This window comes from Patella vulgata, chromosome 1 (assembly GCF_932274485.2).
Source record: "Patella vulgata chromosome 1, xgPatVulg1.2, whole genome shotgun sequence".
NCBI lineage: Eukaryota > Metazoa > Mollusca > Gastropoda > Patellidae > Patella > Patella vulgata.
This window is the reverse complement of record NC_065879.2, coordinates 17,697,570-17,724,401: the sequence shown is the minus strand read 5'-3', so window position 1 is coordinate 17,724,401 and position 26,832 is coordinate 17,697,570. Positions and strand designations below refer to the sequence as shown.

Below are 26,832 nucleotides of genomic sequence, written 5' to 3'. Positions count from 1 at the left end.
GATAATCAGTTTGATTGCTCAATACTTTTGAAAAAGATAAATATGCAACTAATCAATGCGTCATCTGTTTATTTTGGGATTTCGGCCGGGTACATCAGCACTATATAAATCATATCTAGATTATTCAATAGCAGATTGCGATAAAGCGAAAGCTTGTGTACATAACTATAATAGGTTCAAGGGAACAATAAAGCAATCATGCATAATTGCCCGTTTCAGTTTTGAACTTTGATATTTATTTTTGTCCTGGGGCGGCGCACCGGCCGCACCCCTTCTCGCGAGGTCTGCTCACCTCTCCTCCCCTCTCCCATTCTATTCTATATTCTATTAGGAAATAAAAATGTTACCTCAATTAGGAGTTATTGTGTTCCAATGTCTCGATCAATCAAATTGCTTATTGCTCCGATTACCCAGAGCAGAAAATGTTTATTATCGAACTTAGTCAAGGTATTGATGTAATGAAACTATACACCAATTTTCATCACTCTCGCTTAATTAGAACTAAAGTTATCGTGTCCCAAAGCATCAACCAATAAAATTGCTTATCTCTGCTTACCCTAAGCAGAAATTTCTCATCTTCGAACTCCATCAAGACTTTCACCTAATAAACCCCTACGCCAAGTGTGAAACATTCTAGCTCAATTAGAAGGAGGGTTATTGAGTTCCAAAATCCCGACCTATTAAATTGTTTTCGCTCTGCTTACCCTGATCAGAAAATGCACATTATCGAACTTAGTCAAGGTATTATTGTAAGAAAACTATACATCAAATTTCACCAGTCTCACTTAATTAGAACTTAAGTTATCGTGTCCCAAAGCATCAACCAATCAAATTGCTTATCTATGCTTACCCCAAGCAGAATAATATGCTCATCTTCGAACTCCATCAAGGCATTGAACTAATAAACACCTACATCAAGTTTGAACATTCTAGCTCAATTAGAAGGAGAGTTATTGTGTTCCAAAGTCTCGGATAATCAAATTGCTTATTGCTCTGCTTATCCTGAACAGAAAATGTTCATTATCGAACTTACGGTATTGATGTAATAAAACTATACACCAAGTTTCATCACTCTCACGTAATTAGAACTAAAGTTGGGATAAAGCGAAAACTTGTGTATATAAGCTTCAAAGGAACAATAAACAATTCATGCATAATTGCCCATTTCAATTTTGAACTTTGATATTCATGGCCCCATAAACTCTTATGGGGAGCGGTGCTCCGGCTGCACCCCCCCCCCCTCCTCTCGTGAGGCCTGCTCACCTCTCCAACCCTCCCATCTCCCCTCTTCTCAGCCAATTCTATTCTCTATTTTATTAGGAAATGAAAATGTTACAATACAATAATTTAAAGGAGCTAAATCGCTAACATTTGGGACCTAGAAATTGACAAAAGTGGGTCGCAACGCATATAATACTGTAATATGAATGTATATAAACTGATTTACATTCAATGGTTTCCGATTTTACTCAAATTTCAAATCAGTTATGTTCGGCGAAATAAGCCAGCAGTCTCAAGCGAGTGCAAATTTCTAGCGTCTGGTTATTCCAGTCTACATACGCCGTTTGATTTGGTGCAATGTGTCTAGCCTCGTCCCTCGAGTCTCTTGATACAACTGGGGCTGAAGCGCATTATGGTACACGATTCGTGTACCAATGGTAAAATGTTTATTTTGTCTTAAATATTGGATATCAAAAGCCCATCTTTTTACAGTAAGATCACAACATGAATGTTGATTTAATTTGACAAATAAATCGTGTTTTCAATGTTGAAGATTTTGGATGATATTGAGTTAGAGACTTAGCTACTTTAAACTCGTTCACAGATAAATATGATATAATTGTTAAAACCATTCAAAATATATACAGGTCACAATTTTATGGAACAGAATACAATAATTCTGCTAACTGCTTATTAGGCTTCTCTAGTCATTATCAAACAATGATAAAATTTGAAAATATGACAAGACAATATATACATGTAGCCTACACAACAATACTCAGTTATTATAACTAACTAAGTATTGTTGTGTACATGTATATATTGTCTTGTCATATGTTCAAATTTTATCATTGTTTGATAATGACTAGAGAAGCCTAATCGAAACGTCGCTCAGTAATAAGCAGTAATTGTATTCCATAGAATTGTGACCTGTATACTCCTGTTCAATTACTAAATGCCATTGAAACAATTCATCCAAGATATAGCCAATATCCTGGTCGATCAAACATACCGTTGGTTTGCATATTAACTATCTGGATGTTTTAATTGATATGTAACGGTAAATTACATTCAAACATAATATACGCGCACTGGATACGGTTTGACATTACTAGAGCACTACACGCGCCACGTGCTCTAACGGTTTAACGGAAACATACGGCTGGTTACATATTTTAATGTATAGTTAAAACTCGGTGTTTTATTTCATATATGACGGTAAATTACATTCAAACATATTAACACGCATTGATACGCTTTGACATAGCGAGATCTCGACACGCGCCACGTGCTCTAACGGTTTAACGTAAACATTGAAATATACATCCAGGGCAAAGGGTAGATCACGTGATGGAAATGAGAGCGTGTGAACACCCAATAGATTTTGAAGGAAGAAGCGAGCGAGTCTTGAATTTTAAGTTTTCACAAAGTTATAGCGAGTGTGAGTGAAATAAGGGAATCTTTTCTAATGATCGGTGTTTGGTTGAAGTGAATGTTCCTGAAAGCTTGGAGCAATTAGCGATTGTAGGAGCATCGATTTTTAAGTGCGATGGGGCGAAAAGTCGACAAGATACGAGAGAATTCCTGTACACACAACTGACAGGAGCCAATGTTGATAAACATGTTGACTTCTAGGCGGTGGATAGATATTCGTGAACTCGTCAGTCACAGTTAGATTATAATACCGAAACATGTCTTCATAGGCTTCTACTAAACTGTGAACTATAGACAGATTCAACGAACCAGTACAAATTTATAATCTTTGAACATCTCTGGCCTGTGGAACCGATGTCTGCTGTGACTCTCAGACCGACCACAAATCAGGAACCGACTTACTAAACTGTGAACTATCAAAACAGATTCTTACAAACTGGTTAAAATTTAAATTCTCTGAACATCTCTGGCTTATGGAACCGATACCTCCTGTCACTTTCAGACTCTCAGACCTACCGCTATATCAGGAACAGATTTAAATGGAACTAAAAGAAGCTTAGTGTGATTGCAGGAGATTTAGGTGTTAATTTGTTTTGACAATAGAGTTAAGTCTCTCCTTATTACTGATAGTGAATTGCAGGATTTGTCTCATTAACAGTGCCAGTAGGGTAATCTAGTTCTTTATTTCTGAAAGACTTACCTGTTTTTTTACCTTTTGGCATTAACTTTGAAGTCAAACAAGGTTTTTTTGATTATGCCAAGATCTAAGATAGTGTTTTTGACTTAGTCTTAAAAGGACAAGGAAATTTAGTCATCAAAAAATATTTCCTCTAGCTTAAAGTTTCGCTTATTGAATTTGTTAAATGTGTAAGCAAACATAGTTTTTCAATTGTGTGTTTAAGGTATTCATTGTGCATAAAAGATAGTTTTACATTGTGAATGGGTTTGTACAATTTATACTCTCGGTCTTTTGAACAATATAAATATAATCTGTGAAACACTGAACAATGAATTGAAGACATGGACAGACGTTTCTTGGTTGTGACTTTTTAATTTGTCAAAGTGCCTATTTTAAGATTACCCGATTTCACAATGCCGTCCAAAAGACAATACGATCTCGTTTCTGATGATGGATATGATAGCAGAATTCCACTACACAGCGAAGACGCTTTCACACACGGACTTACTTTTCCTGCCAAGGTAAGGAACATTTAATTTAATTAGGCGTCTGTCAGATTTCTTAAAACACTTCAATCTGAGATTCATGACGGGTCTACAGAAGTGGTTATTTTTTTTTTATCTTCTGTGTTGAATATTTTTGCTAAACTTGCCAGTTACAGTTTGTTCATTTTCAATCAAGAAAAATCGGTCTTACTGACAAATTTAAATTCTGTTGCCTAAAAAGATTTAATTCAACAGTGACATAATATCTGCACAAGGGCTTTTATCTCAGTTATATGCATCAGTCTTGACTGGCAGTGAAATTAACTGGCTGGATAAAATATCTGCCATCAATTTACAAGGCATAAAATTAAATTTAAAAATATTTTTTAAAAATTGGGATAATATACAAAAAAATGAAATATTCGTTGAAAAAACTATATTCCTAATAACTGGAGATAAAAAAAAAAATAAATATTAACAATGGAATGGTTGGAAGAATATTGAAATGAACCGAATCTTGAAAGATATCCATATTATACATTATTTTACTAAATGAACCCTTTCAGCCTTTCTCCTACATCAAAGAGGCAGTTTTTTGGTTGTTTTTTTTTTTGTTTTTTTTGATTATTTGAAATAAGATTATTAAAGGCTCAATACCACTCTTGTTGTAACTGAATAAATGGTCCCAATCTTTATTCTGGTCAACAAATTGTACTATTTTACAATATTCCAATTAATTGATGATACAAATTTCATCTTAACACACCTAATTTCAAAAATTGGAAAAATTCAACTAAATGATTTGAAAAGCCTGACGTAAAGCTTTTCAAATGTTACTTGGATATTTTTGAACCCTCTGGTAAAGTAAAATAGGATTTAATGGATAATTTACACAAAGTTAGGACACTAACACACCTAGTACTTAGAATAAGGCTATTTTTTATTTTCTGGAGCTGTCAACCCAGCAAGAGTGTTATTGTCCCTTTAAGTCAGATTTTGTTGAAGCATGTCTGAAATAAAGATGTTTTGGTGAACACATGTCAAATATTACAAATGTATATTTTTAGCTATGTGAACTCCTGAGATACAATGTTAGACAATGTATTTTTAATGTGTATTATCATATACAAGAAATATAAAATATATCTAGTCAAAATAATCAACAACTTTTACTTCTTTATACAGATACATTCATGCATGTCCGCTTACAAAAAGATGTCTTCAGATGATATCATGTTTGTATACATTCATGCATATGAATATGAATAATCCTTACAGTTTAAATGTGTATATTGTTTATTACATGTAGGTACATAATATATGAATAATGCTAAACAATATACATGTAGATCTATACGGCATCCTCCAAATACAATATACATATATGTAACATCTTATAAATATTGTATATGTCGTCCTCCAACAACTTACATTATACTCTTATATATAATATCTTACTTATAAATACAATATACATTATGCAAAATATGCATTGTACTATACATCTTACAAATACAATATACATTTATACTAAATATACACATTGTGCTATACATCTTGTAAATACAATATCTATGCTATAAAACAACTTAAAAATGCAATATGCATTTATACGATATACAACTTACAAATACAATTTACATTTATACTATATATAAGTACCCTATTTTTGATGGGAATTTTGTATAGATAAATATATTTAGAAATTTTAACAGCTTTTTTTAATTTTCCCGGTGATTGTTACTATTATAGCTATAAGCTTAGATAATATATTGTTTAAAGTTCTGTTAACGCTACAGGAATCACTTGCAAACTACAATATTGTGAAAGTTGGGTGGCTAGTAGGTTTTATCAGTCCAAAAATGATTCAATTCTGTTCAGTATTTTTAAAAAATTAAGTGGAATTGAAAGTTCATGAATCAATGCTGCTCCGCTATGTAATAAGATTGCCACCATTTTATGGTAGTCCTGTTCTGAATCCAATTGAATCCAATGTAGAAGTTAATTGGTGTTAGTATTTTGATTTTGTTTATTTAAACAGGCTTTATGCAAGAGCTAAATCTGCCTATTGCAGGTCTTACTTAAGGACTTAATGTTATATACTGTCAGTGGGGAGTCAAAAGGTCGTATCTGGCATATTTTGCGAAATTCACTTCTTTGCTTCCTCAGAATGAGGACTTTTTTGTGCATCTTTTCATCTAGTTGTCATATTTCTAAGTCAATAAAAAGATGTTTTATAGATATTGTTTCAAAATGTCGTATATGGGGTGTTCCAAAAAAAAAAATATTAAGAGTGTCTAACCAAAGTTTTACAATCAAACTAAATGTAGCCAGTATTGTTTTATAGTTAAATATGTATTATAGAAATTATTGTTGAGCGTCTACTGTGTGGATTCTATGAAATTGAAGCAGGTAAAGGTGAATATTTTCCTGAGATACGTCTTTGCTGTATAAAATTGCAAATAACTAGCTTTCACTCTTTATTTCTGCACTAAATGTTGAGCTTGATACGTGCGGATAGTTACATATTGTTTTAATGGCTACACATACACTTTACATACGACATTTTGACGTGACGATTTTATTAGACGTTTTGATTCTTAACCTCTGTGTGTTTTTTGGCTCTCCTGGGCAATTTCGCAAAATCCAGATACGACCTTTTGACTCCCCACCTACAATAAATTATTAATTAGACATTTATTAACATGACAAGACCATAATCAACTGTCAATTTTAAGTAGACTAGAACGGTTCAGCCATTTAATGATTTAATCTAAAAATGGTGAAGCGAGGCTAAGCTCCGAACAACCAGTCCGGTGGTTACAATCAATGTACACATCTTGTCAAACCTTCAAAGGCTAATATCTTAGCTCAGAATAAAGTAATTTGAATGAAATTTTCAATATATTCATTTTGTATTATCTATTTTTTTATGAACTATTATAGCAAGAATGGCTAGCTCTTTATCTATATCTTATGAATCTTTAATTAATATGCACTCAATCTGAGTACATGTACATATTAGCATTGATTAAGACCATAGAAAAAATAATTCGGTATTTTAGGGAAAAGTGGAAATGACACATGCTTATTAAAGGCTTAATACCACTCTTGTTGTAACTGAATAATATATCCCAATCTTTATTCTGGTCAATAAATTGTACTATTTTACAATATTCCAATTAATTGATGATACAAATTTCATCTTAACACACCTAATTTAAAAAATTGGAAAAATTCAACTAAATGATTTGAAAAGCCTGACGTAAAGCTTTTCAAATGTGACTTGGATTTAAAAATATTTTTGAACACTCTGGACAAGTAAAATAGGATTTAATGGATAATTTACACAACAGGTAGGACACTATCACATCTAGTACTTAGAATAAGGCTATTTTTTTATTTTCGGGAGCTGTCAACCCAGCAAGAGTGTTATTGTCCCTTTAAGTCCTGACCTGATACACATGAAAACTATTGTTCATGTTTTTACTATTCAGATATTCATAATTATCATCCATAATATTTGAAATTAAAATATGGGTCAATTTCAATCAATATAGATTTTGGTATCTTGCCGTGAAAATATAGGATCCTAATTTCCAATATTTAAATCATGCATGTAATGAATAATTTAAAATCAATTCACGAGTTGTACATTCTATGGTTTCAGGCAACATTTGTAATGAACAAAATAAAAACATATCCTACTAGACAATACAAAAGTAATTAGTAATGACTGATTCACAAACGACAAAATAATAATAAAATAAACATTGTACAATGGAATTAGCAGGAGTAAAAGACTAACAAACATAATTGATTTGAAATATTTAATATAAATCACTTTATATACATGTACATTCATATTACATTAATAAGTGCTTTTAGACTTTTTTTCGTTTAAGGTTCCAAAGAAGAGAGCCATATGCCCTTTACATGGCGTAAATCTGTACTTCAATATTATTTAGTGTCTTTGAAATTGCAAACACAAATTATTAATCCATTCCAATCAATAGTTTTTAACTATTACATATTTAATATGTGCTTTTATAAATATTGTCTATGTAGGTTCCAAAGAAAAAACAGAAATTTAGCTCCCTTAAGATGATTTTCTTATGGACCGGTTCTATTACATTTTCCTGTTTATAGAAACTGTGAATCTGTCAAATCAGATCAATATATATTTTCCTTTCTTTCTTTGTTTTTCTTTCCATATCAGCTGATCTCATGTCATTTATTATTAAATATTTCATAAGAAACAAAACATTGATCACATTCCTTCAGTTTTTATTGACATCAAATAACAAACTAAAAAATCAGTTCGCAGTAGCCTTGAAAAACTATTTGATAATTTGAATATTTGTATGAGCATCATCATCTGTAGCAAATGAAATGAAATGGGGTTTAACGTCCTACTGTTCAGCTCCTACCTGGGCTAATGAAGACGGGAATCATCTAGCTGTAGCAAGCCCGGAAATAAGACAGTTTGTAACAAGAGAGAGAAATGGGTTTTAATGTCCACTCGACACAAACTAGATCATTTCAGGACTAACATATGGTTCAATTTTATTTCAATAATTTGCTTGCGTGTATAATAGGGGTCTTATGTGGGAGGAAACCAGAGAACCCTCCACAAAACCAGGAGGTTAGACAGGCAACTCTACTCCTTGTCATGCACAAGCCCGGAATTGAAATCATGCCACATGACTCAATTAATCATTTGGCCACGCAACCCCCCACAAATTCAGGCTTTGTCAGGTACAATCCCTCTGATGTCAGCCATTTTTTTTTATGCACTGATTTGTCTATTTTCTGTGTTTTTGTTGATATATTTTTAAAACATGTCTGGCTCATACATATACTAGTTCAGTAATGTTTGTTGTTCCAAGACAACCCCATTGCAGGGTTCCAGATTGGAACAGTTCTCAGAACCAAACTTTTTATGTTTGATCTTTTAACTATACTTAAATGAAACCATTTCATTCTTGTAACGGTTACGTGTACACAGGACTTCAGTTTTTTAACCAATCCAAATGACGAGGCACTGTCCTTGCCAGGCCAACACTGGGAACGAACCTGAGACCTTATCTTACTCACTGATCTGAGCCACAACTCATGGTTTGTGTGTGAGCCACCATCTTACTCACTAATCTGAGCCACAACTCTTGGTTTGTGTGTGAGCCACCATCTTACTCACTAATCAGTAATCTGAGCCACCATGGCTCCCCTCTTAACAACTGATTATTATTACAATGAAATTATTACATGATACAAACTATATTTATATATTGATTAATCCAGTATAACATCAGATAACTGCACATTTTACGCCTTTCTAAACATTTATATTTTTTATTATTTTTTTAAGATATTTTTTACTTGCTTCGAATCTGACAACATTGATTTAAATGAAAATAACAAATTTACAGAAGTTAAAGTAGCTTAGTCTCTAACTCAGTATCATCCAAAGTCTTAATCGACATTGAAAACACAAATTATTTGTCAATTTAAATCAACATTGATGTTGTGATCTTACCAGGAAAAGATGGGCTTCTGATATCCAATATTTAAGACAAAATAAACATTTTACCATTGGTACACGAATCATGTACCATAATGCGTGCAGTAGTAGTCTAGTAGTTTAATGCGTGCACGTGAAATCATAAGATCTGTCATTGAGTCAAGTGGCGTGGTTTCTATTCATTCTTGTACGTGACAAGTGGTAGTGTCGCAAGCGAAATTTTCGAAATAACATTGAACCATATATTAGTCCCGAAATTACCTACTTTGTGTCCAGTATACGTTAGACCCCATTTCTCTATCTCTCTCTCTATAAGACATTTCTTTCTACAGATTAAGTAGAAGTTGGCTAGTCATTTTAGCATAAGTAAAATATCTACAAAGAGGGTCAGTTCATAATAAAGCCATCTAAGGTAGATATAGCCATTTCAACTAGCTTATAACAAGTTGGGATGTTTTAACCAGTATTATTAGCCCCACTCCACCCCACCTATGCATTCAAACTATAAAAATTTATATGCTAGCCTAACGATTTGCAGCTTTCTAAAATCGAAATTCTAGATGGGCTGCTTTGCCCCCCCCCCCCCACACTCATGTATATTATAAAATTCCAGGCTCTTATGAAAATAAAATAATTACAAAAAAAATATTTTTGAAGATACAATAATTCATTATAAATTTAATAATGAACAAAGTATTGATGAAGCCATAATGAAACATAAAGATGTCCTGCGATAGGCAATCTAATTAAAATACAGATCTATATTTCGTTTCTTTTTTTTATACTTTCGATGGCCTACACTACATGAAGATCTGACAAGTTGTACTGGAAGTTCATGTCCCTATAACGTCATACATTGATTAATCCATCAGCGTTGACATTTCTAGTGGTTTACCCACAGTTCCAAGAATGGCACGCCAAGATTTCACCGTAACAGACCGTTTCATTGGCTAATCCCTCACTTCAACCAAAACGCTGGTAATATAACAACTCTTCCAAATCCTATTTGTAGTGAAGACAAGTAAAACGAAATTTTGAACTATACAAAACGAAACGAAATAGAATCTGTGTTTTAATCAGATTGCTGCGATAGCCTCCCTGTTCCACGGGACCCACTTCCAGATGGGAATACCGTAATATTATTCCAGGCTGCTTTCATGCCTCTCAAAAATGAAAAAAATAATTTTGAAGATACAATCATTATAAGGGAATACCGTAATATTATTCCAGGCTGCTTTCATGCCTCTCAAAAATGAAAAAAATAATTTTGAAGATACAATCATTATAAGGGAATACCGTAATATTATTCCAGGCTGCTTTCATGCCTCTCAAAAATGAAAAAAATAATTTTGAAGATACAATCATTATAAGGGAATACCGTAATATTATTCCAGGCTGCTTTCATGCCTCTCAAAAATGAAAAAAAATAATTTTGAAGATACATGTACAATTATTATAAGGTATTATGAAGCCATGATGAACCATACAGATGATATATTTATTGTGTTAAATATTGTATTGTTTGTAATACTGATACTAGTCAATTCATACATGAAACAGATGCCTGATGTCGTTATCACATTGTATCAATTTCAAGTTATTAATATAATGATAGAAATAAAAGATATTAATTTCAATATTTCTGAATTAATATGATATTAATTTTTAGAAATATATATTTTATCATCTTTATTAGAATATATAGGACAGGAATATTTACCCAATACTTAATTATAAAATACTACCCAACACTATCACATACTACCTCAATATTGTGAAAAACTAACATAATACTTTAATTATATAAAAAGAAATTTGTGGAAAACATGCAAAAAAAAAATGTATGACAAATGTTATTGTCGGTATCTCGCTATTCCAGTTATCTTCCTTGATCACCCAATATTAACAAATATTAACAATGCTATCAAAAATCAACCCATTTCTGTAAAATAATGTTATAAAAATGAGATAAAAGTACAATTATTTGGATAACAATATGTTTCTTTGTGGAAAATAAATCATTTATTCAATGTTTAGTCTTTTAATTTATCACTGTAATAGTATAAATAGATATTTCAGATGTTCACACTTTTTATAGGAATTAACTCATTGATATTGAAGTTATAGCAGAATTCTGTTAGTTTTGGATAATAATAAGGTAGTATATGGTTGTATTTTGTAGTACTGGGTTAGAATTGTGAGTTTTGTGGAAGTATTTGGTTAGTCTTTCAGATGCTTAGCTACCGAATCGTAAAATTTTTACTAATTCCACAAATTAACTCAATTTTTTTTATATAATTGAAGTATTATTTTAGTTTTTCACAATAAATAGGTGAATATGTGGTGGTATTTAGGTAGTATTGGGTGGTATTAGGTAATATTGGGTGGTATTTGGTAGTATATAATTAGTATTGGGTGGTATTTTGTAGTATTTAATTAATATTGGGTGGTATTAGGTAGTATTTGGTGGTATTAGGTAGTATTGGGTGGTATTTGGTAGTATATAATTAGTATTGGGTGGTATTTTGTAGTGTTTAATTAATTAGGTAGTATTGGGTGGTGTTTGGTATTGGGTGGTATTTGGTATTATTTAATTAGTATTGAGTGGTATTAGGTAGTATTGGGTGGTATTTGGTAGTACATGTATATAATTAGTATTGGGTGGGATTGGGTAGTATTGGGTGGTATTTGGTAGTATTTAATTAGGATTGGGTAATATTGGGTGGTATTTGGTAGTATTTAATTAGTATTGGGTAGTATTGGGTAATCTGTCCTGTCTGTTTAATGATCGATGAGATATATGTACATAAAAAAATTGAAATGAAATGGGGTTTAATGTCCTACTTTTCTGCTCTGACAGGGCTAATGAAAACGGTCCTGCATTGTGCTTTGAGAGAAATTTTGCTTGGACAGCAATTGAATTCCAACTGTTAGGGTTCTAACACCTGTGATAAATTTATTTTAATATGACAATAGTTGAAACTGCCTGTATAGCAATATATTGATTTTTAATGTTTGACTGCATTTTAATTGCTACTATTAGTAGTAAAAAAAATAAAAAAAAAATAATAAAAATATGTTTATGCCTAAAGAGGTTGGGTAGACGAATGATTAAACAAATCATATTAGATCACAAGATCTGTCATTGAATCAGTTGGCATGGTTTCGATTCCCCGCTTGTAGAATAGGCCCGCCTGTCCAATCTCGTGGGTTTTCACCGGCTCCTCCAGTTTCTTCCCCAGATAAAGACCCCTACACGCAAGCGAATTATTGAAATAAAATTGAACAAATTTAAAAGAAGGCTTGAGCATTACTGCTGCGAAACAGACTGAAATTTACCTATATACATGTATAGCAGATCCGACTATGAACATCACTAGATGATGTGCAGCAGATCCAGCTGGGAATATCTCTGGAGGATGTGCAGTTACATGTACATGTAGTCCAGATGATATGGGTGGATGAAGTTGCAGAAAGTCAGCAGAACAGATCAGAAATAATATGGAAAAGAAAATCATTTACAGGAAATCTAATTCTTGACCTGTAAAATACCACACACACAACAATTTACGCAACAAAAAATGACCTAATATGATGAAAGAAAAGTTTTTGTTCTCTACGAATCACATGAGATTGCTGGCTTTCATGTGTCTAAATGCTCTAATACTATACCTTTCATTTTCTTCTAATCCAAACCTATTAGTATTTTCTCATGTGAGCGAGGAAAGCGGAGACTAGATAATTTGTCGTATAGATTGTCCTTACAACTAGTCATTACCGATCATTTACGACGAGAAGTTGATGCAAAACAGCTCCGCAGTAAAAGTATCATCTGTTAACATTTCGTTAATATAAGTTGAGAATCATATCATGGGTCATTAGCATCGTGGAAATGAGTCGTAATGGACATTTGATGACTTTGTGATCGCAGCTATCTTCAAAAAGAGAAAATCTTTAATTTTCTACAAACCAGCCAGACGCTTCCTTTAGGAAAAAATTTCCTAAAAGGTCTTTCTTTGTAATAAAGCTCAAGAACAGGACAAGAATTTTTCTTTGAAACATATTTTTCTTTATATTAAGACAATCTAGTGAGACATCCAATCGTTTGTAAGCCAAACAGACACAATTTTTTTCCCTTCAAACATAAGCAATGGTAAGCTCATGCTCATACAAATGAAAAAGTAAATAAAAATTTTCATATTTAAATGTTGAATTTCTAGCAGAATGCAATCTATATTGTACATGTGTACTTTCAATCTGTTTCACAGCAGTGACGCAAAATCCTTTTTTTTTTACTTTTGTTGAATTTTACTTCAATAATTTGGTTGTGTGTAGGGGTCTTACGTGGGAGGAAACCAGAGAAACCAAAGAAAACCCAGGAGGTTGGACAGTGAATCCAAATTATGCCACTTGACTCAATGTCAGACCTTATGATTGCGCAGGCTTTAAACCATATGTCCCCATCCCCCTTCCGTTCCCCCTCCCTCCCGGCTGGGAAGAAAGGAATGATCAGTACTAGTGCCATTTACACTAGAAAATTGGAACTTTTAAAATGAAGGCAATACAGGCAAGTGAAATGAAATGAATAGGGATTAACATGCTACTGTTCTGTTGTGACTGGGCGGGGGGTTGGATGGCCGAATGGTTAGCACGTGCATGCTGTATCATAAAGCCTGTCATTGAGTCAACTGGCGTGGTTTTGAATCCCCGGTTGTACGTGACAAGGAGTAGGATCGCCTGTCCAGCCTCGTGGGTTTTTTCCGGGTCCTCCGGTTTCCCCCCACTGCTAAAGACCCCTACACGCGAGCGAATTATTGAAATAAAAAATAAAAATAAACCGTATGTTAGTCCCAAAATGACCTAGTTTGTGTCAAGTGGTCGTTAAACCCCATTTCTCTCTCTCTCTCTCTGTTGTGACTGGGATAATGAAGACAGGTATATGCCATACAGCAAAGACTACATAGTTCAATACTCTTTGCTATGGAATAAAAACATTGAAAAGGATTAAAAAAAAATAACAATGTAAGATATAACAGGAAACAAATGTAGACTCTATAGATTTGTACGAGATCGATTGAAACATTTAAATTTGACATTGTATATATCTTTCGAGCTTTTGTTTTGACGTATGACAACCATTTAGAAACATTGATTCTTGTTAAAGACGTATCTATTAATAACTCTTGTCAATACCCAACAACAATAGATGTCATAATTCTATTTAATTCTAATGAGTTGTTACTTAAAATAAATATGTCAATGATGGAGCTTGAAGGGCTGTAATAGAAAGGGTCGATATTATCGTTAAATGTGTGGGGGGGGGGGGTTTCAATAAAATATTAAAAAAATAAATATGTCAAGACTGCACATCAAATTGATTTTCTGGTCTCTGGGAATAACCAGTTAAAATTTTTCTGACAAGGAAAGGGTCAATTTTATTGTTAAAAGAATATAACTGTTGGTTTATTTTTTTCAATAAAATATTAAAAAATAATTATGTCAAGACTACACCAAACTGATTTTCTGTTCTTTGGGAACAACTTTAGAAAATGTTCTTCTTATTTCTTTGGGAAAAAGACTAATTTAAAACCTCTTCAATTTAGGGGGGGTTGGATGGCCGAATGGTTAGCATGTGCGTGCTTTATCATAAGGCCTCTCATTGAGTCAACTTGCGTGGTTTCGAATCCCTGGTTGTACATGACAAGGAGTAGGCTCGCCTGTCCAACCTCGTGGGTTTTCTCTGGGTCCTCAGGTTTCCTCCCACTACTAAAGACCCCTACGCGCAAGCGAATTATTGAAACAAAATTGAACCATGTGTAAGTCCTGAAATGACCTAGTTTGTGTTGAGTGGACGTTAAACCACATTTCTTTCTCTCTCTCCCAATTTTTAAGTTTAGAAATTTTAAACAAAACATCTTTCATGTGTGTGTGAGTTAGTTGTATTTTACGTCCCGCTTCCACCGAGGTGATATCGCAGACAATAACATGTTACGTATAAATGGTGTTATTGTCCCTTTAAATAAACAGTTTATTATTTTGTCCCAAATCAAAGAGATCTGGTTATTTTAAATGCTTGAATAATTTATACCCAGTATTTAAAGTGAAATTAATTTACAAGAATAATACAAAATGAAAGTAATGATGCTGAATATACCCTTCTATGTTTTTCCATAGTAATAAATTCCAGTGAGATTGACTTAGTTACTGATGACTGCTTTCAGAGAATTTCATGATCCAAATATTACAGTAAAAATTCCTAGTCGGTGCATTTTATTTCATTTACAACAAAAAATGTGGTCTTTAATAGATAGGCTTCATATATGACATAAAACAATTTTTTGGTGTAGCAAAATGTTATAGGCAGCATGTCCTGTCTTGTATATGATACCCACCACTGTCTTTAACTCAATGGTATCAAATTTTAAAATATTGTCTCTATTAATGAAGGCTATTATGGCATACTCAGGTCCATTGTGGTCAACGAGCGAATTGTTAAAGAAATGTCACAATGGCACAGCAGGTACATACCGGATCACCATACAGCGTTCATGTGCAGCTTGTGCAGCAATTCACTGATTTACAATTCTAATTTCCTGCAGGAACCATGGCTGACAATGTTATTAAGGGCCATAAATAAACTTTAATTGGTGAGGTTGATTTTTTAAGTTTATAAATGAATGGCCTTTTAACATTCTGCCTTTTAACATTGCACACACACACATACTTTAATTGCGGCCCTGGGCACCTGTCATAGATACAGATTGTATATACCTTATGGCCATGCAGGCTTGTATAAATATGAGGAGTTACAGTTGCTCAATAAGCATGCAAGACATCGCCTTGAAAACCTAGAGCTTCTGTGTTCAATGTGTTCATCAGAGGACAAGAGGGCCTGGCAAGGGACAAGGTATAGTCATTCAGATTGGACAAAAAAATTGAGGTCCTGTGTACGCATTGGCGTGCACATAAAAGAACCGTTGGAGTAGATCATCGCGCCGCTGTCGTGCTAATTTTCCCTTGTATCACACTGTATAGCGTATGCCCCCTTTTCATTTTATTGTGTGATGATTTTTACTCGACAAAGTCTGTGATGGGTGCCTTATGTCCACCTTTGTATGGGGGGTTTGATGGCCGAAGGGTTAGCACGTGCAGGCTGTATCATAAGGCCTGTCATTGAGTCAACTGGCCCGGTTTGGAATACCCGGTTGTACGTGACAAGGAGTAGGGTCGCCTGTCCAACCTCGTGGGTTTTCTCCGGGTCCTCCGGTTTCCTCCCACTGCTAAAGACCCCTACGCACAAGAGAATTATTGAAATAAATAAAAAATTAAACCATATTATGTTAGTCCCAAAATAACCTACATGTAGTTTGTCGAGTGGAGGTTAAACCCCATCTCTCTCTCTCTCTCTCTCTCTCTCTCTCTCTCTATGATAATTGTGTGATAATTTGTGTCCGACAAAGTCTGTTACAGGTGACATTTGTCCAGGCATCTCATTTGTATCTAGCTACGATATATTGACATTTTTTATTAACTGACCTACAATTGTTATAATCTATCAATAGACATCAAAGAATGGAATCAGACAAAGATGTGAGATATATAGAGATGATTTTCAGTGTAAACATCTGCCCCTAACAACTCCAATCATACAAATTGTCAAGCTTTCGCAGGCGCAAGTACTGTAGTTAACTTCGTTAAGAAAAGAAGTCACAGAATGACTGCCGTTCTTGTCTTCAACATTTAAATCATCGTATTCTCAAAAGCTACATTAATTTGGTCCAATTTTCTCCATGATTTCAGAATAATTCCTGTAATTGAGTTTAACGTAACGAGAGGGGGGGTGTATATTGCAGTCGGCAGGGATTTGGTTGGTAATTATATTAGACGACGAAGATAACGATGCGTTAATGTCGACCGCAATATAATACATACTATTATTGGATTATGTATTAGATCTGGTCTGTGCCTCTAGCAGACGCCCGTTTGTTATAGAAATGTAGATTAACCAAATATGGTAACAGGCAGGTTGTCAATTGTCAATTATATTCCCGCGGCTAAACTGTGGTATAATGAACATATTTTCACCGATGGTTCTGAGAAAGAGATAGAGAGAAATGGGGTTTATCATCCTCTCAACATCTCAACACAAAATAGGTAATTTCAGGACTAACATATGGTTTAATTATATTTTTATAAATTCACTGACTTATACATATATGTTATGATTATTTAAAGCAGTGGTTCTCAACCTTTTTATGTCAACAGAACATCTTGGAGCACATGAAAAAAGAGCGTCACGCCTGGCTAAATATATGTGAAAAATATTTGAAGTTTGCAAAATAAAAACATGGCAAGCCATAAACGGCATACAACCGTAGACACAGACTAGTCAGACACATAGAATGACTCAAACTAAATAAAGAATAAAAAAACATTACAACAGCTATGACACCAGTAGATGCTCAATTAGGATCACATGGTTTTTTGCATTTTCAAATTTAGCGGCACACTTAGGAAGATCTTGCGGCACACCTGTGTGCCGTGGCACACTGATTGAGAATCACTGATTTAAAGTTTAAATCGTATTTTGTTGATTTCAATTGTCATCTGTATCTCTTTATTTGACAAGTGTCCTTCACTTCATCAAATGTTTTTGTTTGATTGTACTATTTTCATTTCATTTTTAATAATATGTATGCTGCTCTTAATGGGTGTATTGATACAATGAAATCTTATCTTATCTTACATGGTTGTCATTGACTACTGACTGTTACATGTTTAGATAGTTGTCATTGACCACTGACTGGTTGCATGTTTAGATGGTTGTCATTGACTAATGATGACTGACTACATGTTTAGATGGTTGTCATTGACTATTGACTGGCTTTATGTTTACATCTTGGTCATTGACGACTAACTGGCTACATGTTTAGATGGTTGTCATTGACTAATGATGACTGACTACATGTTTAGATAGTTGTCATTGACTGACTGGCTGCATGTTTACATCTTTGTCATTGACGACTGACTGGCTGCATGTTTAGATGGTTGTCATTGACTAATGACTGGCTACATGTTTAGATGGTTGTCATTGACTACTGCCTGGCTACATGTTGTCATTGTCTACTGACTAACCACAGGAGAGACTATATCAATAACAGATGTCTATATGTTTGTTTACTATAAGATTTAACTGTGGAGGGTATAATATATTATGGAAACATGTCACACATATAGTAGTAATATATTATATATTCACCCCTGAGCGGTAATTATTCCTCTCTTGAAACATTTTAACATATTGATCTCATCTATCATCGGGGTATCCAGGATTTCTGAAATATTGTGTGTGTTTTGCCCATCATTGGGGTATACAGGATTTCTTCAAAATTGTGCGTGCGTCGCCCCTAAATTTTTGTACTTAATAACCCCCTTTTAATTGAGCTAGAATGTTCAAATATTAGTACTGCAAAATAAAATGAAATGGGGTTTAACTTCCTACTGTTCTGCTCAGACTGGGCAAATGAGGACAGGCATACACCATACAGTGTGCTATGATGGAAATTTTGTCCGGACAACAGCGCTACGGACTACTTTTCATATCAAATTCCAGCCAAGGGTTATTTTACCTGCAAGCCAATGTGTACACAGGACCTCTGTTTCCAATCCCATCCAAACAACTATAGATAGCTGTCATTATCAGGCCATCTGTTCTGCACCACTGACAATGACAAAACCATGCCGGATATCACAAGGAACATTCGTGGCAAACACCAGTAGAGAATCTGAGACCTCCAAGCTAGTGAGGCAGTGTCTAACTCACTGAGAAACTTTCATAACAAACACCAGTAGAGAATCTGAGACCTCCAAGCTAGTGAGGCAGTGTCTAACTCACTGAGGAACTTTCATAATAAACACCAGTAGAGAATCTGACAATCTGATTAAAATACAGATCTATATTTCGTTTCGGTTTCTTTTATACTTTCGATGGACTACACCACATGAAGATCTGACCAGTTGTTTTGGGAGGTACCAATGACCTACTCACTGAGCCATCACGGCTCCCTATTAGTAATGCACAGTGAACATCAGTACGACACAGTTCATGTTAGCCAGACACAATGAATATTAGTAAAGCACAATGAATATTTTATGCAAAACTTTTTATTGCACTTCAGTGATATAAGTGAAAAGGTCATCTGTTTATTGATAGTCATTTTCCTGTGAAAATTATATAACCGTGATAAACCATTGTAAATTATATAACCATGATAAACCATTGTAAATTATATAACCGTGATATACCATTGTCATTTATTTCATATTCCCTTGGGTGTATCATAATTTTTTCCCATTTATTCTCCACTTGTGCAATGAAAGGAATGAATACCTAATAAACCTTGAATTCCTGACAACAATATATCGTTAGATTATCATTACGTTTAACAAGGTTTCTTTTATATACACCTGTAAATTAATTGTTTATAGAAACATGATCTGTTCATTTAGTTCGAGGGAGCTATGGTGGTTCGGTGAGTAAGATGCTGGCTTGCTAAAATTGGAGGTCTTGGGTTCGCACCCTAGACAGTTCCTCAGGATTTTCCTACATGGTTTCCCCTTGTGGTGCAGGACCTTTTGAAGGGCTTGACCAGGAACAATGTCTCGTCATTTGAATGAGATGAAAAACACATTGGCATGCACTTAAGAACATTTGACTATTGGAATTCGAAATAAGAGTAGTCCATTGCTAATTTCTCTCATAGTAGTACAGTGCATGGCTTATTCCCATCTTCAATAGCCCAGTCAATGCTGAAAAGCAGGACGTTAAACCCAATTTCATTTATATTGCTTCGTGTAATAAAATGACAAAAGTTATTCACTTGAATTAGCATTACAGTAGTTAGGTGTTTATTAACTTGAGAGGAATGGGGGACAGGTGTTTATTAACTTGAGAGGAATGGGGGACACGATGGCTAAGTGATTAAAGGGCTGGCTCTTTACTCAGGAGGTACGAAGTCCAAGATGCATCTTGGCACGCCAGTGAAAGAACCCTTGACAGTTACTGTCCAAGTAAAATTACCCTCATAGCACCCTGCTTGGCATATGCCCGTCTTCATTAGCTCAGTTAGGTTTGTTATGACAGTTTAAATGGAATTTCACTCTAACACTGATTTTGGGATTCACGGACTACATCCTGATTGCCATCTTTATTATCCCGTAGGGAGAAGAAAAGTAGGGTGTTAGAGCCCATTTCTTTTCACCTTTAACATACTCATATTACCTGTGTTAATCTATACTGAACACAATACTAATAATTATATGTTAAGTTGGATAATCAAGGCTTGGTTTATTATCGTAGCAATGGTCCTTGACAATAGAGACTATCCTCTTAAAACTTCAATCACTCATAACTTTATTGGGAATAAAGTTTTTTTACTGTAATTTTCATTTTTCATTATCTATCTTTGAGCCATTATAGCAAGAATGGCCAGATCGTTATCTAAATCTTTCTAATAATGTATTATTAATCTTAATATTTTTTTCTTTCTATTTGAAAATACACATTTAGATTCTAAAGACATGTGTTTTAAATGTGTATTTTCAAAAACTTTTTATTATTTTTTATTATGTATCTTTTAATCTATATATTTTTTCTTACTTTATATATGGGGGGGGGGGGGCTGTGTGGCCAAATGGTTTAACGCATGCACATTAGATCACAAGGTCTGTCATTGAGTCAATTAGCGTGGTTTCGATTCCCTCTGCTTGTATGAGACAAGGAAGGAGTAGGGTCGCTTCTCCAACCTTGTGGGTTTTCTCAATGTCATCCAGTTTCCTTCCACAGCTGAAGGCTCCTACGCACAAGCAAATTATTGAAATAAAATTGAACCATATGTCAGTCCCAAAATAACCTAGTTTGTATCTAGTGCACACATTAAACTCCATTTCTCTCTCTTTCTTGATTCTTACATATAAAAATAAACACAGTAAGATTGAACTATAATAGGATTATAGGAAGAGTACACCAGTCTCTGTCTGCCTTGGTTAATTCAATTCTATTTACAATAATTAACTCTGACAACTTCATATTATATCACTATCTATTAGGTTTCCAACATTTCTTTATATCTTATAATAAGACATTAGGGTTTAACATCCTATTTTCGACCGGCGTGGTTTCGAATCCCCGGTTGTACGTGGCAAGGAGTAGGGTCGCCTGTCCAACCTCGTGGGTTTTCTCCGGGTCCTCCGGTTTCCTCCCACTGCTAAAGACCCCTACGCGCAAGCGAATTGTGTAAATAAAATTAAACCATATGTTAGTCCCGAAATGACCTAGTTTGTGTCGAGTGGACGTTAAACCCCATTTCTCTCTCTCTCTCTAACATTCTATTTTTTTCTGTGCCGACTGAACTAATGAAGACAGGCATATACGCTGTATATTGTGCTATGATGGAAATTTTGCAGAGATTTGGTGTTTTTGTACCATTCAAACAATTAGACACTGTTGCTTGTCTGGCCCTCCATTCTGCACCACTGACAAGGGGACACCACTCCATCTTGCACCACTGACAAAGGGAAACCACATGGAAAATCTCTGGGACATTTTTCATTTAACACTGGGGGTGAACTAACATCAGGGATGAGATGAAAAACCAGGGTCCTGTGTACACACTGACAGTTGGAATTTGAAAAAAGGATAGGTCGTAGCCCTGCTGTTTAAGCAGAATTTCCCTCATAGCACACCGTATGGCGTAAGCCCGTCTTCCCTAGCCTAGCCAGAGCAGAACAGTAGGACATTAAACCGTATTTCATTTTATTTTATTTCCCAGAAGTTACTGGTACTTTAAATATCTGATTATGTCAGATTCACTCTTGTGTTAAGTTAGGTTTCAAGAAAAAAAAAATTCCTCTGTGGATATTGGAACTGTCGTATGTCAGATACAGTCTTATGATAATCAAACATTTCTGAAACAGGATTACATCTGCTTTCATATTCATTCTCCTGGATAAAGCCCAATCACACCTTCCCGGTATTTGGCTGTGGTGCGCTTCGTTGACCTACTACAGGGTGACACAAAAAAAACGTTCATCAATAAAAATCGAATAACTTCCGAAATTTTATTTAGATTAACACAAAAATTCAGCTACATTAGGTTAAGTCTATGTAGCAGACATCTCCAAAGTTTCAAGTCTGTACCACAAAAACTCTTTGTTTCACTGGCGCTCAAAAAATGTGCTCTAAATGAGCTCCCCGGTGCTGCAAGCACATTTGGATCCGGTGGGCAAAGTTCTCGATGACCCTCCCACATTCTTCCCTTGGGATCGCTTTTATTGCTGCTGTGATTGCTGCCTTCAGATCAGGGATAGTCTGGGGGTTGTTGCCATACACCCGGTCCTTAAAGTATCCCCACAGATAAAAATCTGGGGCGTTCAAGTCCGGTGAATGCGGCGACCACTCCAGGTCACACCTGCGGCTGATCAGTCGGTCAGGGAAACGCTGCTGTAGCCATGCCAATGATTCGTTTGAGGTGTGGGGGGTAGCACCATCCTGCTGGAACCACTGGAGGTCCCTGACGACCCCTCTTCGTTGACCAAGTTTAGGTGATGGACGCTTTTTTTGTGTCACCCGGTATATGGTAAACTGTGGTAATAACCGTAATAGTACTGGCACCTACTGTGGCAACACCATAAATGTGAACTAGACTGCTCTACCGCCGAAATTATGGTCCCGGTTCACCGTGAATTGAGAACTGGGGGGATCTTAGGTAAACCATGGCCAATACAGGGAATGTTGTACCTAGCCTTTAGGTGTAACTATAATCTCATGCTGTGTCTGATTCAGTCTTGCGAAAAGAAAGGTGTCTGATTAAATATATATTAAATCTCCCGATAATGTTAAAACCACTCCAGAAAATCCTGAGAAAATTTCTCGCAGGCCAGCACCAGGACCAAAGCAGAAATCTCCTTGTTAAAGAACCAGCGACTTACTTTATGTGTCAAGGCGCTCCCCCCCCGGATAAAGGTGTTACTTGTGATTCAGTGGTTCTTCCTCAGAAAAGTGTAAAAAATAAAATGTAATTCATCCATCATTTATGGCCTCTAATATCTTTTGATAGAACAATACTCTGTGGTGATTAAAAATCCATATGTTTACACCAGTCAGCTATGATGAGGTGTTTTTTTTATCCACAATCCAATATCTTTTAGATTACCATCATGTTGAGACGATGTAACACCAGTATATGATTAATGGGAGAGAGAGAGAGAGAGAGAGAGAGATTGTTTTGAAAGTCCACTCAACACAAACTAGGTCGTTTCGGGACTAACATATCGGTTAATTTTATTGGGAGGACACAGTAGGACCCCAGAGAAAACCCATGAGGTTGGACAGTCAAAGCCTACTCCTTGTCACGTATAAGCGGGCAATTGAAACCATGCACTTTTGATTCCCTACTTATCTAAGTGTTGTTTCCTTGCCCATAGAGGTATAACATTATTAACCCATTAGCTCTTAGATCACCCTAAACTAGACATAGCACCAAAAATATATGATTAAAGAATGATTCACTACTTGCTTTGGTTTGGTTTCCTTACAAAAAAGCTTGTTAACCTTGTGGGTCTCTTCCGGTTTTCACACTGACAGCTAATGACTCCTACGCTTAGGCTAATTATTGAAATCGGATTGAATCATGTGTTAGTCCAGAAATGACCCACTTTGTGTTGAGTGTGCTCTCTCTCTCTCTCTCTCTCTCTCTCTCTTATGACACTTAAATTGACACACAGTTGAATTCACCAACTGATCAATGCATTCAGTTCAAAATTTATAAATATAACGAAAAAAGAAAAGCACATATGTGACATTTTGTGCTAGTGAAATGAATTTGCATTCTTTAGAGACAAGTGAATATATTTGGTGCCAAGGTCTCACAATAACAACTTGATGTCAGTCAGTCCGAAAAACATATCTGTACGGTTTTGTCACCAAAAGACGACATGAATTCTCCTATGTACAGTGAATTATTTTGTCTCTTCTTTATGAATGTTTTTTTCCCTGAGGAAGTCGTCAGTGTTCTAAGAATATTTCCTCAGCTGTCATCAGTAATCTGTAATTATGATATATTGAAAATGAATTCATGATTTATTAGAGAATCTTCAAACTGGTGTACATGTTATTTTGCTTGCTGGTTGACAAATCAATGTTTGATGTTCCAAATGCATGTTTAGTTGGTGGCACTATAAAATATTTATTTGAATCCTGTGGGTTGGTGAAAGTTGTTCTTTTTAAGATAAAAGTTGTCCTTTTTATAAGCCCACATTAAAATGTGGTCATATATTGTCGTCGCCCCTGTCTGTCCGTCATCTGTCCATTCGTCGGTCCGGCCTCTAAAATTGCTTCTGGACGCTCTAGAGGCTAAAGTTAATATCTGATTGCCTTTAAATTTATACACAGTGTTCAAGATCATGAGACGAAAAAGCCTATTGATTCTCAGCGATTTATGATAATTACTGCTAGAGTTATGGCCCATGATTTTCTGATAATTACTTAATGAGTTGTTACACTTAATCAGATTTTAGTGTATTATAAATGTTTCATTACCGAAAAAAGTAAAAATATGCGACAACTCTTGTTGACTGCCCGGGTGTATGTTTCATTGCCTGGCAACCTATCTTTTAAGGTTGGCATGAAGTTTTCCTGTGGGTTAGTGAAAGTTGTTCTTTTTAAGATGAAAGTTGTCATTTTTTAAGGTTGGCATGAAGTTGTCCTTTTTAAGATAAGGGAATAGAAGATATTCTATGACCTAATGCCATGTGGGGCACCAACAGTCCTGATGCCATGTGGTGCACCAACAGTCCTAATGCCAGGTTGGTGCCTTATAGGAGAAAAAAGTTGGACATGAATCATTCATTTGGAATAATTTTGCTAAAACAAATAAATGGTTGGTTTCCCAATTTGGACAAAAGAAATATTTTACCGCACTCAAATGAATAAATTGTTGGTTGGAACAAAACATTTATATATTACACAGTATAAATAATCGATCGCTAGAGTTTTTTCTCGTTGAGATAAATGTATTTATTCCGGGTTAGTTTCAATCATTGGAATACACGATCAGACAATGTGAGATTTATGGCCGACATGATTGCATGAACATGAAATGAAATGGAAAAAATGGTTTTAAATTTACATTTATTGTGCTAAAAGAATATTTTAGTACGGGATAAGTCTCATTAGGTTACGGCTACAGTTTTATAGGACTTGTAAATTTTATCATCCCCACAGCTCTTCTTTTCATGTGTGTCTCCCCCAAGAAGAACAACAACATGGTATGCAATTGTCCAAGGAACAGGTTTTTTTTAAGAGTGTCACCCCCAAGAAGTATAACCACAAGATGAGTAGCCTATAGCGCTTGGGAACCAGTTACTTATAAATTATATGACTCATCGCAGCTCTCCTTTATGTCATCATCATCATCATCTGTATATAGTATGATTATCATCATCGTAGCTGTCCTTTTCAACATTATCATAACTATTTTCAAAAAAAATTCTTGTATTTTATTTTTTGTCATCATCGTAATGTACTTGTAAATTTTCCCAAAATATTTTGTATTATTTTATTTTAAGTAAAGAGTTAAGAGTTTACATATGTACACAATTTATATGTACATATATATATTCATTAATTTGAGTTCTTTTTGCATGTATGTACGAATTCCAGAAATAATCACATATTTTCCCTGTCGAACCTCATTACCGGCCATCTGGCATTCAGATAGTTGATTAAAAACTTGAAAGCTGAGACATCTTTTTTTTTATTTTATTTTTTAATTTTTAAAAAAAAAATTAAATTAAATAAGACTAAGTAGATTTGTATGTGAGTTTTAAAGGGAGTATATCTCTTTTCTTTGGAAACATCAAATAAACGACAACATGTCTAAAAGCACATATTCATGTAATACAAAAAGTGATTTACATCTAAAAGATAAAAAATTTAAATTTGTAATTTCTAATCAATTATGTTCATTGAACAGCAGTAGTTTGTTTATTAGCCCATTCTACACTTCTTTGTATCATTATTGTTGCTTGTAAATCAGCCATTTTTAATTACTTCCGTATCATCTTTTGGAATATGTTTTTCTTTGTTCATTACAATTGGCACTCGAAACCACAGAGTGCAGGACTTGCATACTGATTATAAAACGTTCATTGTGTCTTAAATATTGGATACTAGGATCCCATATTTACACAGTAAGATAACAGCATCAATATTGATTGAAATGGACCAATATTAAATGCAATTCGTGTTTGTAATTTTGAATATTATGGTTAATATTGAGTTAGAGGTTTAGTACCTTTAAACAGGCCTGGATTAAAGGGGTCGGGACTGACTGGGCTGCAGTTAGGGCCCCCAATATTAAAGGTACCCCCAAATTGGTTCGAAAAATAAAATTAGTACCAGTTGTATATATATATGTTTGTACCAAATAAAT

General features: G+C 34.7%; 1 protein-coding gene across 1 annotated transcript in view; it reads left to right on the top strand.

Annotated features, from left to right (window-relative positions):
- Positions 1-2,615: 2,615 nt before the first annotated feature.
- The window catches only part of LOC126808896 (carboxyl-terminal PDZ ligand of neuronal nitric oxide synthase protein), a 124,865-nt gene continuing 100,648 nt past the window's right edge, over positions 2,616-26,832 (top strand). The window contains exon 1 of the mRNA XM_050533947.2: positions 2,616-3,855. Coding sequence (XP_050389904.1) covers positions 3,748-3,855 — 108 coding nt within the window. The 5' untranslated portion in view covers positions 2,616-3,747. The remainder of the gene's footprint in view (positions 3,856-26,832) is intronic.